The sequence below is a fragment of the Python bivittatus genome, unplaced genomic scaffold, assembly GCF_059951505.1.
Source record: "Python bivittatus isolate LINGU-HERP-01145 unplaced genomic scaffold, Pbiv_v1 ctg000470_np1212, whole genome shotgun sequence".
In the NCBI taxonomy this organism is placed as follows: domain Eukaryota; kingdom Metazoa; phylum Chordata; class Lepidosauria; order Squamata; family Pythonidae; genus Python; species Python bivittatus.
Window position 1 is genome coordinate 3,720,089 of NW_028277065.1, and position 15,240 is coordinate 3,735,328.

At 39.3% G+C, this 15,240-nt stretch overlaps 3 protein-coding genes across 3 annotated transcripts; all 3 read right to left on the reverse strand.

Annotated features, from left to right (window-relative positions):
- Positions 1-1,321: 1,321 nt before the first annotated feature.
- On the reverse strand, positions 1,322-3,855 carry LOC148215658 (vomeronasal type-2 receptor 26-like). Its single transcript, XM_088143146.1, has 2 exons — positions 3,571-3,855; positions 1,322-2,188 (listed from the first exon to the last, which is right to left on the reverse strand). The coding sequence occupies exons 1-2, from the start codon at positions 3,853-3,855 to the stop codon at positions 1,322-1,324; spliced, it is 1,152 nt and encodes a 383-aa protein (XP_087999272.1).
- A 5,188-nt stretch (positions 3,856-9,043) lies between these two features.
- LOC148215659 (vomeronasal type-2 receptor 26-like) lies at positions 9,044-12,139 on the reverse strand. The gene is made up of 3 exons (XM_088143148.1): positions 12,062-12,139; positions 11,341-11,467; positions 9,044-9,945 (listed from the first exon to the last, which is right to left on the reverse strand). Exons 1-3 carry the CDS (start codon positions 12,137-12,139, stop codon positions 9,044-9,046), a joined length of 1,107 nt encoding a protein of 368 aa, XP_087999274.1.
- Positions 12,140-13,464: 1,325 nt separating this feature from the next.
- LOC148215660 (vomeronasal type-2 receptor 26-like) lies at positions 13,465-14,313 on the reverse strand. Its single transcript, XM_088143149.1, has one exon. The coding sequence runs from the start codon at positions 14,311-14,313 to the stop codon at positions 13,465-13,467; it is 849 nt and encodes a 282-aa protein (XP_087999275.1).
- Positions 14,314-15,240: the final 927 nt, after the last annotated feature.

The following is a 15,240-nucleotide window of genomic DNA, read 5'->3' on the forward strand; positions in this document are numbered from 1 at the left end:
CCTGACTAAGCATCAAAACAGACTTCTTTTTTTAAAAAAATAAAACAAAGAAGAAATGGAAATACCCTATCTGAAAATCATTATCTCTAACACAACTTTAATCTCCAGTTGTCTTTATGTCTCACTTAAGATTGTTTCCTTTATTGGCTTTAAATAGCTTATTACTCATTTGGGCTTTCCCAACTATCAGTTGACATGTTTCCTTATAAATATTTGATAATATTAGCACATCACTCTTTCATTTCAAAGGATTTTCTTTTGTTTTGTTTAATTGTAATTTTAGTTATCATGAGAAATGCCAGGTTGGAAAAATCACAAGCCGGAATTAAGATTGCAGGGAGAAACATCAACAACCTCAGATATGCAGATGATACCACCCTAATGGCAGAAAGTGAAGAAGAACTAAAGAGCCTCTTGATGAGGGTGAAAGAGGAGACTGTGAAAGCTGGCTTGAAACTCAACATCAAAAAAACTAAGATCATGGCATCTGGACCCATCAATTCCTGACAAATAGAAGGGGTAGAAATGGAAGCAGTAACAGACTTCATTTATTTGGGCTCCAAGATCACCGCAGATGGAGACTGCAGCCATGAAATTAAAAGATGCTTGCTCCTTGGGAGGAAAGCTATGGCAAACCTAGATAGCGTATTAAAAAGCAGAGACGTCACCTTGCCGACAAAGATCTGCATAGTCAGAGCTATGGTTTTTCCAGTAGCAATGTATGGCTGTGAGAGCTGGACCATAAAGAAGGCTGAGCACTGAAGAATTGAGGCCTTTGAACTGTGGTGCTGGAGAAGACTCTTAAGAATCCCCTGGACTGCTAGGAGGTCAAACCAGTCAATCTTAAAGGAAATCAACCCTGATTGCTCATTGGAAGGATTGATAATGAAGCTCAGGCTCAGATAATTTTGTCACCTAATGCAAAGAGAGGACTCTTTGGAAAAGACCCTGATGCTGGGAATGATTGAAGGCAAAAAGAGAAGAGGGCAGCAGAGGATGAGATGGCTAGATAACGTCACTGAAGCAATGTGCATGAAACTGAGGAAACTCAGGGAGGCAGTGAAGGACAGGAAGGCCTAGCGCGATACGGTTCATGGGATCATGGAGAGTCAGACACGATTTAACGACTGAACAACAACAAAATTTTAGTTATTTCCTGGGAATGCACACAAGGCAGTAGGTAAACTTCCAACCAACATGAATAAAATTTCCACTATCTGTAAAACCAACTATCTGTGCCCCTGAATTATACTGGCCAGGACAGGCAGAGACCATAGATTCCAACATCAAAAGTGTCATAAATCATTATCATCTTTTCTGTTTAAACTATGGGGTTTATTACCTGCCAGAGCTGCTGATTGAGAAGCTTCCTTGTCTCTCTTCCATCCATTGCCTTGTGTCTGGAGACTGAGGAATAGATGATGTGTAAAGCATGAGCCACTGCATGGACAGCATTGTAGATGCTATAGCTTTCCCCTGTGATCCTCATTGGAAAGACATGCTCAGGAAGGTTCTCCAGCTTTTCCAGTCCTGTGCAACCATCCCCATTTTTATGATGGAACCTGGAGCCCTGGAAGGGACAGTCAAATGCCAGAGCCCAGAAATCTCTGATGAAACCATCCCCTTCTGAATTCAAAGGGCTTCTATTCTGGAGAAATTGCTGGAATCCCTGGACTTCATTGGAATTAACTGTAAAGGAAAACGCACCATGGAATTCTTCTATAGGCCAGTATTTTCCTTTGGACAAAGTTTTCAGCTCCATCCCAGTGGTCAGAAGCCAAACATGACCTTTGGGTTTTTCTATGACGTGTTGAACTTTAGAAGATAGCAACCATCTCAGAAATATCATGGAACGCATGTCTCCACTGAAAATCAGAACGTTAGCTTTGCTGTTCATGATTTGATAGTAATATTTTGTTGCACATTTTTCATAATCTACGTCATAACAAAAAATGAATGTTTCTACCTTTGCAGTACAGATACCATGTTTTGAAAATTCAGGAATGATGACATGCATGACACTGTCTAAATGCATTCCATTGCCAACAAAGAATCCAATCCAATTCCAGTTGAAATGCTGGAGGAATTTCATAATCCCTCTGTACTGATAAAGTACATTTGGAATCATCTGATAGTAATAAAGCAGATGGTTCTTTTCTCTTACTGCCATTCCAGAGCCATATGTGAACTGAAAATACATTGAGATAAGAAATATATTGTTCAAAAGCTCATGAGTGCCCAGTACTTTAACAAGAAAGAGAAAGTGGACTTTGTTCAGTTGTAGAAGTTTGAAAGACAATTTTCTGATTGTGTTTTTTTTCTCCTTCATTGATTACAAACATTGGAGTTTAACAGTAAATGGCCCCTTTACTGATGCCCTATGAATTGAAAAGATATTTATTATTCCACTAAAAATGTCTTTTCTTGACTTCCAATGTCTACACTTTACTGAATAGTGTTTTAACTGAAAACAGAGAAATTCTTTCCTACTTTTCAGTAGTGTAGCACTCAGAAAAGAGAATCCTGAGGAAAATGCAGTGTACAAATACTGTATGTAAAATAGGAGTATCCTAAATATTAAATGAGAGCCAATTTGCTTAAGTGGTTAAGGCATCAGGCTAGAAACATAGAACCTGTAAGTTCTAGTCCCATCTGGGCAGAAAGCCAGCTGGGTGACCTTGGGCCAGGCACTTTCTCCAAGTCCTAAGAAGGAGGCAGTGTGAAACCACTTGTGAAGAACCTTGCCAAGAAAACTGCAGGGAATTGTCCAGGCAGTCTCTGAGAATCAGGCACAATTGAATGGATAATAATGGGATAAATAAAGCAAAGTAAAACAAATGTATATATTATATTAAAAATCACTGCATATATTTAGCAGCAATTAACATATTGGGCATTTTTAAAAAGCAGAGCCGCTTAGGCCTAGTCAAATGTATCCCATCACCCATGTTAATTAAGAGATGTAAACTCTGATGATCACCAGTGCTTCCTGTAAGCCACCCGGAGTCACCATGAGTGAGGTGAGAGGCCAAATACATTGCTGAAATAAATTTCTTAAACAAATCAATAAATAAATCAATCATGGTTGTTCTATAACTGGCTGTGGTAAAGTCCATAAAGTAGGAGTATCCTAAACAGAAAACAAAGAAAGCTGAAACAAAGGTTGGGCAGCATTAAAAAATGCTACAAATCACTAGCAGCAGTATTAACCAGTTTGTTTGTTTGTTTGTTTATTTATTAAATTTGTATGCTGCCCATGTCCCCTAATGGGGGACTCGTTAAGGCTAATTAATATAAAACTCAGGACTATAGGTAGTTGGAGCCTCATCATATATATGGGCAGAATTTCTCTTTCTCCTCTAAAAAAGATTGACTTCAGTGCCCGCATAGATGACTCGGATGCTCCAGCTAGTAATGCCATTCACTGATTTTTGTCTGAGCCTTCTTCCTTTTCTCCTTCTCCTTCTCCTTCTCCTTCTCCCTACTCTCAAGAGCAACTACAAGGAATATGTGCTAGCATGAAAACTCTCATGCAGTTTCTACCTTATTCTCTCTATATACATGTCCCACCTGTGGAATCTTGTAGATGCCCAAAATATTGAGTTTCCAATGAGAACGTTCAGAGCTCAGATCCTCGGTAACTGCCAATAGGGTATCCTGGATGCCACACTTGTAGTTAGGCCCAAGGTTGTTGTTGGAGGAGATAAATTGTATTGCAGCAAGATAGGTCCACTTGGAAGTTAAATACTTGTCATAAATATTGAATCCAAGTGTAATATTGGGTAACATCTTGGGGTTTTCATTGATTTCCTTTACAGCAAAAGCCAAAGCTAAGATGTGCTGATAATTCTCCATCACTACCCTGCAAAAAGGTTTCCATTAAATATTATTAGCATTGGACAGATTTTCTGTTTGGTTTTGTACTGTCAATTTTTCAATATTGTTCATTACAATGTTCTTTATTGTTCACTAAAATAATGTGAGATGTTGATTAAGAAGGCAATTGTTCTTTTAAGATGTATTGCACTTGAGGGCATAAATTTCCTAGTATTAGAACAGCTTTTTTCTCCTGTTAACAGCAGTGTGCTAGCCTAATTTACATGGAGAAGGAAACACTTTTTTAATGATCACAGTTACAAAGGATGTGGGGAAAAGACAGAATGCAATGCAATCTGGGGAATCTAAGTGGGAACATGGTGGACCACCTTAGTAAGTTTGTTTACAGTAAGGATATATTTGGGGGAGTTACGTGGGAGCAGAATAGCTTAACTTTTACTGATGTTAGCCAGACGACTTAGCCCATTACTCCTAAAGAGTATGAGAAAAAGATTTGATGGTAGAAACACTATTTCAGAAGATAGCTATAAACTGGTGAAGAATTTAAATGATAATAATTTAAGCAGGCAATTTCACCCAATATTGTCAGGAGATATTTGAAAACAGCAGCATATTTCAAGTATATACATTGGCGGCATTCCATCTTGGTCCTGAATCACACCTTCAGAGGTAATATGCTATTGAAATTCAGATCCATATCAGTTTTCCCAAATTTCAGAAATAAATAACAGATACACTGCAATATAATCGTGACAAAAGCTCCTTCTGATTATCTTTGTCCAAATTTCCACAGTTTGAAAAAACTTTACATAAATTAACAGTTTAATTCCAAAGTTCAACTTGCAATAAGAGCAACAACAGTAACCCAAACCAGATAAACACAGAGAGCCAGAGTGGTGTAGTGGTTAAGGAACCTGGCTAGAAACCAGGAGACCATGAGTTCCAGCCCCACCTTAGGCACAAACCATCTGGGTGACCTTGGGCCAGTCACTCTCTCTCAGCCCTAGGAAGCAGGCAATGGAAAACCACTTCTGAAATCTTTCCGAGAAAATTGCAGTGACTAGTCCAGGCAGGCTGGACTCAAAAAGGACACACAGAGATAATATATATATATATACACAGATTTATATTTTGGAAAAAAAATACTTCATGGAAGAAGAGAAGCTTTTTGAAAACTCCTTTTGATTTGTTAAAGTTGTTTTCAAATGAAATAGGTCAGTGCCTGAATGCAGAAATTGTTTCACAGATAACATCAACATCCAAGGCAGCTACCCTTTGCCTTCTTGGAAGGAATAGAAATGCTGTGTAAGGAGTGCTAGAGATGTTTCCTACATGTTGGGCCCTACCAAGTATGAGACATAAGTAGGGAAGAGGAAAAAAAAGGAAGGAATACCAACATTTCAGATAAGACAGGTCCAGGAGGAAGTTGGTTGAAGAAAATTTGGTTGGCTTCGGAGGTGCTCAATGAAGCGATACCTCCATAGATGAAATCCCCTGACTGTGAATATCTGTGAAGTCTTGGCAGGAAATGCCATGCCTTACATTTAGCAACCTGAGCTTGTCTCATTAACTCAGGAAACAGTAGCAGCAGGAGTATTAATATCAACATCCTACATTCACATCTGCCCTGTGAAGGTTCATTCCTTATTTCTCCCATTTCCTGAATTCTCATGAGAATCTCTTACAGCAGTTCTGTGACTGATCCAGAGAGGATTTTACAAGTAAAATGATTCTGGTCCCTTTGCAGTAAGAATCTTGTATTCCCTGTATCATTGCTAAATAGCAGGTTTCAGTAATAACAGCAGAGGGGAAAAAAATTCTTCATGTTAATTTAGCAATAATATTACTGGAGTTTCCACCCCACCCACCCCGCTCTGTTCATGAAATTACCACCTCTTCTCTTCTTTATTTGTCATTGGCTTTTAAATTAAAGATAATGTTTAGGGAAAAAGAGAACATGTGATTTAACAGATTTGTATATGGTAGATAATTGTTGGGATGCCAAAAGTCTCCAGTATCCAATGTCTCAGTTGTGCTTTGATGGCATTTTCTTTCTTTCTTTCTTTCTTTCTTTCTTTCTTTCTTTCTTTCTTTCTTTCTTTCTTTCTTTCTTTCTTTCTTTCTTTCTTTCTCCCTCCCTCCCTCCCTCCCTCCCTCCCTCCCTCCCTCCCTTCTTTCCTTCCACCCATAGTGAAACAAGACATATATTTACTGACCTCCAGCACAGTTAATGAGACCTGTCCAGCTTATCAAGGAATGACTGAAGGCTTAAAGGAGAAAAGAACTATCTTCCTCTAATAGGGTCTGTAATTGCTTAGATTTCTTTGTATTGGAATATGTTGAGGGCAATTTATAGATATAAGATGTAAAGGCAATTATGCATGCCAATAACTCAAGCCCATGTTCGAGCTAGAGGTTTCACAAGGGTGCTCGTTATCAGTTGCTGGAACATTTTATTGTAGTGAAGTAGAACATTAGGATTGTATTGAGTTTTAGCTTAGTATCAAAAACAGATTCCAGGGAACCCCATCACTCTTCAGTAACCCCAGGAAAGAGAGCAAAAGTTTAGGCAAACCTAAGAGGTGGCTGTGGTCTTTCTAGGCTTCAAATGCAACCTGGATGCCCCAACTTCCAGCAGCCTCAACATACTCAAAATCCCTAGTTGCCATTTATTAGCCTCTATTGCTACCTCTTACAAGGGAAAACGGAGGTGAGCAATCAAAGGGGTGTGAGATTATGTCATGAACTACCATTTCTTTATTGAATGGAACCATGTCTATTTTGATGGTCTTGTGTGAGGTTATTCACTATTTATTTATTAATCCTATTGGATTTAGAGGCCACACAATTCCCAGTGACTCTGTGGTCATGAATCATTAAAATTAGGAAACAATAAAATGAAAAGGAAGGAAGGAAGGAAGGAAGGAAGGAAGGAAGGAAGGAAGGAAGGAAGGAGGGAGGGAGGGAGGGAGGGAGGGAACAAAGAAAGAAAGAAAGAAAGTAAGAAAGAAAGAAAGAGAAAAAGAAAGAAAGAAAGAAAGAAAGAAAGAAAGAAAAAGACATGTGTATATCCAGAGCAAACAATGTGATACACCAAAAGAGAACTGACAGAGATACTACAGATCCCTTAAGCTCTGGAAGCACAGCCAAGTTTTCAGAGACTTATCAAACTTCTGTATGATGGGAGCTGTAAAGATGTAAAGACATCTTTAGGGAACCTATTCTATCTGGCAGGTGCTGCAGCATAGCAGTATTCCTAGGTCCCACTGGATGACATTCTTGAATTGAAAAGACCTCAAGCATCCTTATGCTGGTCAATCTTACTGGTCACTCTGAAACTATTGGAGACAGGCTGTCCCTCAAATAATCAGGCTTTCTGTATAGGTGATGACCTACAGTGACCAAGTGATAAGGGACAAAGTGTCCCTTTTGTGTTATGAACAACCATATAAATAGGATAAATAAAAAAATAACCAGCACCTTGAATTGCACTTGGGGGCCACATGAGAACAAATATAGTCTTGGAAGAAGTGGTGACACAGGGAACTAATGTGGTATGCCTATGACCCTCCCAAACCTCTGCATTCTGGACCAACTATAGCTTCCAAGAAATCTTCAAGGGGAGCCCCATGTAAAGCATGTTGCAGTAGTCCATCCCTGAGAGGACTGGGGCATGAGTGACTACCACAGGGCCTTCCATTCTAGAAATGCGCACAACAGGTTCACCGGATATCTCTGTGCAACTGCTTTTCTGGCCACAGCAGCCACCTGTATGTCAAGAGGAAACCTTAACTAAATTATATAATTAAAGTGGCATTTTTGCTTTGCTTTGGTCAATCAATCCATTCTTCCATGCCTGTTGCACAGGAGCCTGTTTGGTTTTGCCTGTTTCAATGGACTACAGTACCATGTGTACACACCGGTCACATTGTGTCCTTTCATCAAACATAAAAGTTGGGAAGTAGGTATTTTGTGTTATGCTGACATGCCTTGGACACTTCCTGGTTGGACTACTGCAATACTTCATGGGACATCCCCTAAAATCCAAATGGATGTTACAATGGTCAAGAACGTGGCAGCTTACATGGTACTGGGTTCCCCTCAGTTTGCCTATATGAAACCCTTGCTGTATGAGCTGCACTGGCTCCTGGTTTCTTTCTCTGTGTAATTCAAGGGCTGGTTATCATTTTTAAACCCTACATGGCACAGGCCAAGGTTATTGGTGGTACTTCCACTCCCTGATTGTATCTGCCCACTCCACTCACTCAGATAGAGTGGGCATGTCCCATGTCCCTCCCTTTAATTATTGCAATCTAATGGCACCTACAAAGCCTGCCTTTTCCATAGCAGCCCCTGACCTGTGGAACATCCCTCCCCTTGAGATGTGTCAGGCCTCCACCATGTTAACCTTCAGGAAATCCGTGAAGAACTGGTTTTTCCCACAGGCATTGGGATAGTAAGGCTGGAGCCCAGGTGACTGTATCGCTAAAAGGGCATAGTAGATGGATTGGGTACATAGATTGTATTGAAGATTTTTCTTGCATTTTTTTCTTTCTTTGAGTTTTATTACTATTTCTAACCAGCCAGAGGTGTCCCCCACAAGTTGAGGGGCCATATAAATATTTTGAGTGAATGCATGCCTACGTGAATGAATGAAATAACTTTCCAAGTAAAGATTAGTTTAGTTCTTCTTCAAGAGAGTCATAAAATTGATTAACTGACTCTTCTTTTGAGCTGCTCATTACTGGTGTGGAAAGCTTTGAAGAGGTGATTTAATTTGATTTGATTTGATGAAGTTTGGGAATTCTTGTAAACTATATTCGCCTTCAATTTGATGGGTAAAGATACATGACCAATCTATATATCAAATGTTTGTCAGGTTTTTGGCAGTGAGTGGAAAGTTAGAGTAGGATCCAAGGTTTAATATCTATCCATCCAGGAATAGGAGTAAATCTCCAGGGCTGAATGTTCCATGTCAGAATTACCTACCAGAAACATATTTTACAGTTATCATGTCAGAAAAAAGACTAGATACAGTGCATAGGAAATGACTACAGTTTTAAGCAGGGTAACCAGAATAGACTAAAAGTTGACTTCTTTGTTTTTAAAATAGATAATAAATATCCTCAGTTAATTGACATAAACATCTTTTATATCACCCCAACCAATTCCTGGTTAGATTCATGGGGCAAACATTGTGAAATCTTCAGATTTTCCTGCTGATTAACTGCTCTCTTTTATTCAGTTCAGGCCTCAACAGAATGATGTAGCATTTAGGAGCAAAGATGCAACCCAGCAAACCCGCACTGGAGGATAAGATAGAAAAGATCTCCACGGTGACCACATATTTTCCTTTGGTGCTCATGTAAGTTGGAAGAAAAGTCAGCCACACACTGCAAAACACCAACATGCTAAAAGTGATGAACTTGGCTTCATTAAAGGTGTTTGGCAACTTCCGAGCAAAGAAAGCTACGCCGAAGCTGGCAATGGCCAGGAAGCCCATGTAGCTCAAAACACAGTAAAACATGATGGGGGATGACTCATTACATTGGAGGACAACTTCTTCACTCATGGAGAGCATGTCAGTATCTGGGAAGGGGGGAGAGGTTGTGAGCCACAGAAGGCAGATGCCTACTTGAAGAAACGTACAAGAGAAAACAATGGAGCTGGCCAGTCTTCTCCCTGTCCACTTCTTCATCTTGGATCCTGGCTGTGTGGCCATGAAAGCCAGAACTACAATGATGGTTTTTGCCAACACACAGGAAACCGCCATGGCGAAGATGACCCCAAAGGTAGTTTGTTGGAGGAGACATGTGATTGTTCCTGGTCTGCCAAGGAAGAGCAATGAACAAAGGAAAGAGAGCAGAAGTGAGAGGAGAAGAACGTAGGAAAGGTCTCGATTGTTTGCTTTCACAATGTGAGTGCTGTGATGCTTCCAAAAGGTCTTTATGACTAGAACTGTGATAGCAGAGAGCAAGAGTGCACAACTTGCTATGCTGATACCCAATGGTTCTTCATAAGACAAGTAGCTTATGATCTTGGGAATGCATATATTCCGCTCCTCATTCGCATAGTGATCTTGTGGGCATCTGAAACAGTCAGGCATATCTGCAAAATTTCCAAGATTAGTAGGAAAAAATAGTAGTTTGTGATTTTTATTCCATTCTCTTATTAGTAGTAGTGATAGTAGTACATAAAACAGTTTTTAGTAGTATATTACTATTGGTAATTACTTCTTTTTTTTTTTAGGGATCAAGGGGAAAAGACATAAAAATTGGCCCGTTACTAAATGAATGACACCTTAGAATGAAGGAGGATTATCACTTTTTTAATAACAACTTCTCTTTTGTGCATCTGACTTAACATTAAACACCAATATCACCATTTGTGATTTTTGCACTAAAATCTCCTGACAAATCTGAGAGTGCTTTTGTGGAGGATGAAGCCATTTATGTATGTATTTATTTATTTTTAGTATTTGCAATAATTCCAGACCTGTATGGACACTTAGGAACTGCAAACAAAGCATGTTGAAAGCAAAATAGGAAATGCAATACAATACAATAATCAGTGTGATAGAAATCCATTGTCAAGCAGAACTGAAGGCTTCATAAAATAGCATCAATTGTGCATCTTTCTGAAACACTAGCAGGATAGGATGTATTCACACAACAGGGAGGGTTGTTGACAGTGGAAAGACTGTCATTGTGGAGGCCTGTACCTAGCTCCTTGGAGCTCCTCTCTAGCCAGGCAGATTCCATTATGTCAAGACTGACTAATAGATCACAGTTCTATGCTATATATATTGCATTTAAGATAATAACCTATACTTTGAATTTGGTGCAGAACCTTCCTGGTAACCACTAGTATTAATAAAGTACTAATATTGTGGTTTTTCTACACCTGTTGAATCTGACCGCCAAAATTCTAACCCTGAATATTACAACAGGTGCAGCTTCATGGTTATCTTCAAAGCCACTCACACATACAGGATCAAAGATTGGTCCAATTGGGTGGGCAATAAAAGAATTTTTTACCGCCACTGGGCTTTATGGTTCAAATAGGTGTGTAAATGGAACACTAGCTGAAGGTGAGTGAAGTTCTTCCTACTACAACTTCTACATTTTGCTTGTGCTGCAGCCTAAACTCTCGGTGGGAAGTGTAACCTTGGGACCAGTATTATTGGATTACCCAGATCATTTAAATCCATTTTCTATTTATCGTAATTAAGAGGTGATCCAAGTGTGTTAAGCAGAAGTTAGAAATATTTTTGCTGCACATTGGCTTCTCTTCAGCACACAAGTAGGACACCATATACAGAAGTATGATGTGGTTATTCATATTATAAGGAAATAGCTGTAGAAAAAACAAGTTGCAATAGGAACTTTTTCTCTTTCTTTCTTTCTTTCTTTCTTTCTTTCTTTCTTTCTTTCTTTCTTTCTTTCTTTCTTTCTTTCTTTCTTTCTTTCGTTCAGTCTCCTTATATCTCAGGCAACATCTCACCTGTTTCATTAGATATCCACTCATTTGAGCAAGGAACACAGTTATAGCAACAAAATGGTTCTCCCTCCTTTGCTTCCTTCCGATAACCAGGCTGACACTTGGCATTACACATAGAAATAGGTTGTGTCTGTTGGCAATAACAGATGAAAATCATCCTCAAAGGCATGACATTGGAATCATTAATGCTTAGGCCAGAACATGACATGCAAGGAGCTTTTCCAGTTTCTACATGGAATGACTGTTACTGAAATGTTTAGGATGAAGAAGAAGAAACAATGTTCTTCTAATATTAAGTTATTGATTTAACTGAGATTTCTACAGTTTAAGAAAAAGCTTGAATCTTGTGAGAGGGAGACAATCCTCTGTCGGAAAGCTGAACCCAATGGAAATTCTGAAGTTGGAATTGTGAATGATGGACGGAGAGCTCTTGGTGTGCTGGAATCTAAGATTTTACATTTTGGGGCCACCAGCGACCCTGAGGAAAAAATCTAAAGCTCTTGTTAAAATGATATAAATTCTGTCCTTTAATCGACTGCAGTCATAGGAAATCTGGAGAATTATAAGCAGGAAGAAATTGTATTCTTTGGAAGAATTGATATTGGAACGCCCTGATTAAGGCTGTGTATTTCAAACTATATCTACTGCAATTAATGATATGAATATAATAAAGAAATCATGTCGCTCAAGTGTTTCCAACAGATAGTAATAAGATTTTACCTACCTGGTTATATCCCCTATGCCATATTATCTCCTCTTCCTTAATTAGGAGTTCTTTGTCTGGAGGTTCCCATGGATCCATCTTTCCAACTTTCACTCCAATGAAAGACTGGTTTGGGAATGTGACCCAATTGATGATGTCAAATCCTGCAAGCAGATAGCCGTCCTGGTCAAAGGAAATTTTGTCTCCAGCACTGTTGTTAAACAATAATGATTTCAGGAGATAAGAAAGCTGAATTGAAAAGAAAGGGACAAACATGACTCAAGTTCTGTTGGCTCCAATTGTACATTGAGGGACATTGGAAGGAGGCTCCCCTGACATTTAAGACATATAAGACATTTATTTCAGCATCAGAACAGCATTTCTTTATTTGCGAAAACTTCTTACACATTTAATTTTATGAACCTTTTCTAAAAATTAGTTCAATATGGCCTTAAAACAAAATTATTGAAAAAGAAATGAAGTATAGAGTAAAATCCTCTATTATTAAAGTCAGTGTTTATAGGGCAAGTTTTTCTGTAGTTCTTTTTATGTCTCTGCTGAGAGCTGTTTACTTTCAATAAATTTTTGTTTCCTTATTTGTTTTGGGCCTTGAAATCAGTTTTGACTCCTGACAGCTGCCTGGCATCTCCTTGCAGTTTTCTTGGCAAGATTTTCAGAAGTGGCTTGCCATTTCTTTCTTCCTAGGGCTAAGAGAAAGTAACTGGCCCTAGTTCACCCAGCTGGCTTCATGCCTAAGGCAGGACTACAACTCACAGTATCCTGATTTCTAGCCTGATGACTTAACCATGACACCAAATATCTAAGGAAATAAAATAAGGGAATGATGTTATTCTTCAAAATTATGTCCGAGGTTGAAGAGTTTTCTATTTCTGTCTTTACTCCTTGCTATATCCGCTTCCAACATCCAATAAAATTTTCTACAAATGTGAGGGTTCCTTCACCCCTCACTATATATTCAGAACTTTTCTCAGAATGTTAGATGGTGGGATGATGCTAAGCTATAGGGAGATCCAGACATAGAAAATCCTCTGCATAAGAGACTTCCATTCACGTATCTCCTGATTCAAACCATTTTCCCTGCCTACTTTTAAATACAAGTTTTTAAAAGGATGTGGTTTAGGTTTACCCTTGTTATGCTCAGAGAGTTTCCTAAATATTACTTAAGAAAAACCCTCACAATTTAACATCACAGGACAGATTTTCTACATTTTTTTGTTAATTGAAATTTTAGTCATTTTATGGGAATGCATACAGGGCAGCAGTAAAGGTTTAACTGACCAGTGTAACATTTTTATGACCTGTAAAACCAACTCTCTATGCCCATTGATTATACTGGTCAGGGTTGGCAGAGATTATAGCTCTGCAACATCAAGAGGGCCACAAATCATCGCCATCTTCTCCACTTAAACTATGGGGTTTATTACCTGCCAGAGCTGCTGACTAAGAAGCTTCCTTCTCTCTCTTCCACCCATTGCCTTGTGTCTGGAGATTGAGGAATAGATGATGTGTAAGGCATGAGCCATAGCATGGACAGCGTTGTAGATGCTATAGCTTTGACCTGTGATCCTCATTGGAAAGAGGTGCTCAGGAAGGTTCTCCAGCTTTTCCATTCCTGTGCAGGCATCCCCATTCTTACGATGGAACCTGGAGTCCGAGAAGGGACAGCCAAATGCCTGAACCCAGAAATCTCTGATGAAACCATCCCCTTCTGAATTCAAAGGGTCTCTTTTCTGGAGAAATTCCTGGAATCCCTGGACTTCACGGGAATGAATTGTAAAGGATAAAGCCCCATGGAATTCTCGTATAGGCCAGTCTTTCCTTTGGGTCAAAGTTTTCAGCTCCATCCCAGTGGTCAGAAGCCATACATGACCTTTGGGTTTTTGTATGACATGTTGAACTTTAGAAGATAGCAACCATCTCAGAAATATCATGGAACGCATGTCTCCACTGAAAATCAGAACGTTGGCTTTGGTATTCATGATTTGATAGTAATATTTTGTTGCACATTTTTTATATTCTACATCGTAACAAAAAATGAATGTATCTACTTTTGCAGTACAGATACCATTTTTTAAAAATTCAGGAATGATGACATGCATGACACTGTCTAAATGCATTGCATTGGCAAGAAAGAATCCAATCCAGTTCCACTTAAAATGCTGAAGTAATCTCATAATCCCTCTGTACTGATAAAGTACATTTGGAATCATCTGATAGTAATAAAGCAGATGGTTCTTTTCTCTTACCGCCATTCCAGATCCATTTTTTTTTTTTTTTTTTTGTCTGCGCTCAGTCATGGCTGACCCTGCAGTGACTGCTTTTGGACAAGTCCTTTGCAGTTTTCAAGGCAACTGTTTTCGGAAGTGGTTTGCCAGAGCCTCCTTCCTAGGGCAGAGCCCAGCTGGCGAGCGCAGGAGGCGGGGTTTCCGTTGCTTAGCGCCCTTTTCGGGCGCACGCGGTTTTTCGCGCTTACCGGCAACTACTCCCCACTCCTTTTTTTTTTTGCAAGGCACCACGCCAGCATTTTTCCTCCCACCGGAGTGAGAGTCCCCATTTATCTACTCACGTAAGTTTTCGAACTGTTGGGTTGACAGGAACTGGGGGGAGGAAACAGGAGCTCACCCTGTTTAACGCGAAGGCTGGACTCGAACCGCCGAAGCGTCAGCCATTTCTGGCCGGCAACTTTCGGCGTCATTAAGCCGCTGCGCCACCGCATCCCCCTTCCAGATCCATACATGAACTGAAAATACATTGAGATAAGAAATATGTTGTTCAAAAGCTCATGAGTGCACAGTACTTTAACAAGAAAGAGAAAGCGGACTTTGTTCAGTTGTAGAAGTTTGTAAGAAAATTTTCTGATTGTATTTATTTTTCATTTATTACAAACATTGGAGTTTAATAGTAAATGGCCCCTTTACTGAAGCCCTATGAATCGAAGAGATTTCTATTATTCCATTAAAAATGCCTTTTCTTGGCTTTTTGTGACAATTTCTACACTTTACTGAATAGTGTTTATACTGAAAACAGATAAATTCTCTGCTATTTTTCAATCATGTGGCACTTGGAGAGAAAGATAATCCTGAGGAAAATGCAGTGTACAAATATGGAAAATAGGAGTATCCTAAATGTTAAATGAGAGCCTATTTGGTTTAGTGGTTAAGGCATCAGGGTAGAAACAA

Excerpts from the sequence above, each read along its gene's own strand:
- LOC148215658 (XM_088143146.1), bottom strand. The coding sequence starts at position 3,855 with ATGGAGAATTATCAGCACATCTTAGCTTTGGCTTTTGCTGTAAAGGAA. Across the intron at positions 2,189-3,570 it reads GCATCTACAAGATTCCACAG|TTCACATATGGCTCTGGAAT; the intron begins GTGGGACATGTA and ends ATGTATTTTCAG.
- LOC148215659 (XM_088143148.1), bottom strand. The coding sequence starts at position 12,139 with ATGGATCCATGGGAACCTCCAGACAAAGAACTCCTAATTAAGGAAGAG. Across the intron at positions 11,468-12,061 it reads GGCATAGGGGATATAACCAG|ACACAACCTATTTCTATGTG; the intron begins GTAGGTAAAATC and ends TATTGCCAACAG. Across the intron at positions 9,946-11,340 it reads GTGGATATCTAATGAAACAG|ATATGCCTGACTGTTTCAGA; the intron begins GTGAGATGTTGC and ends GAAATTTTGCAG.
- LOC148215660 (XM_088143149.1), bottom strand. The coding sequence starts at position 14,313 with ATGGCGGTAAGAGAAAAGAACCATCTGCTTTATTACTATCAGATGATT.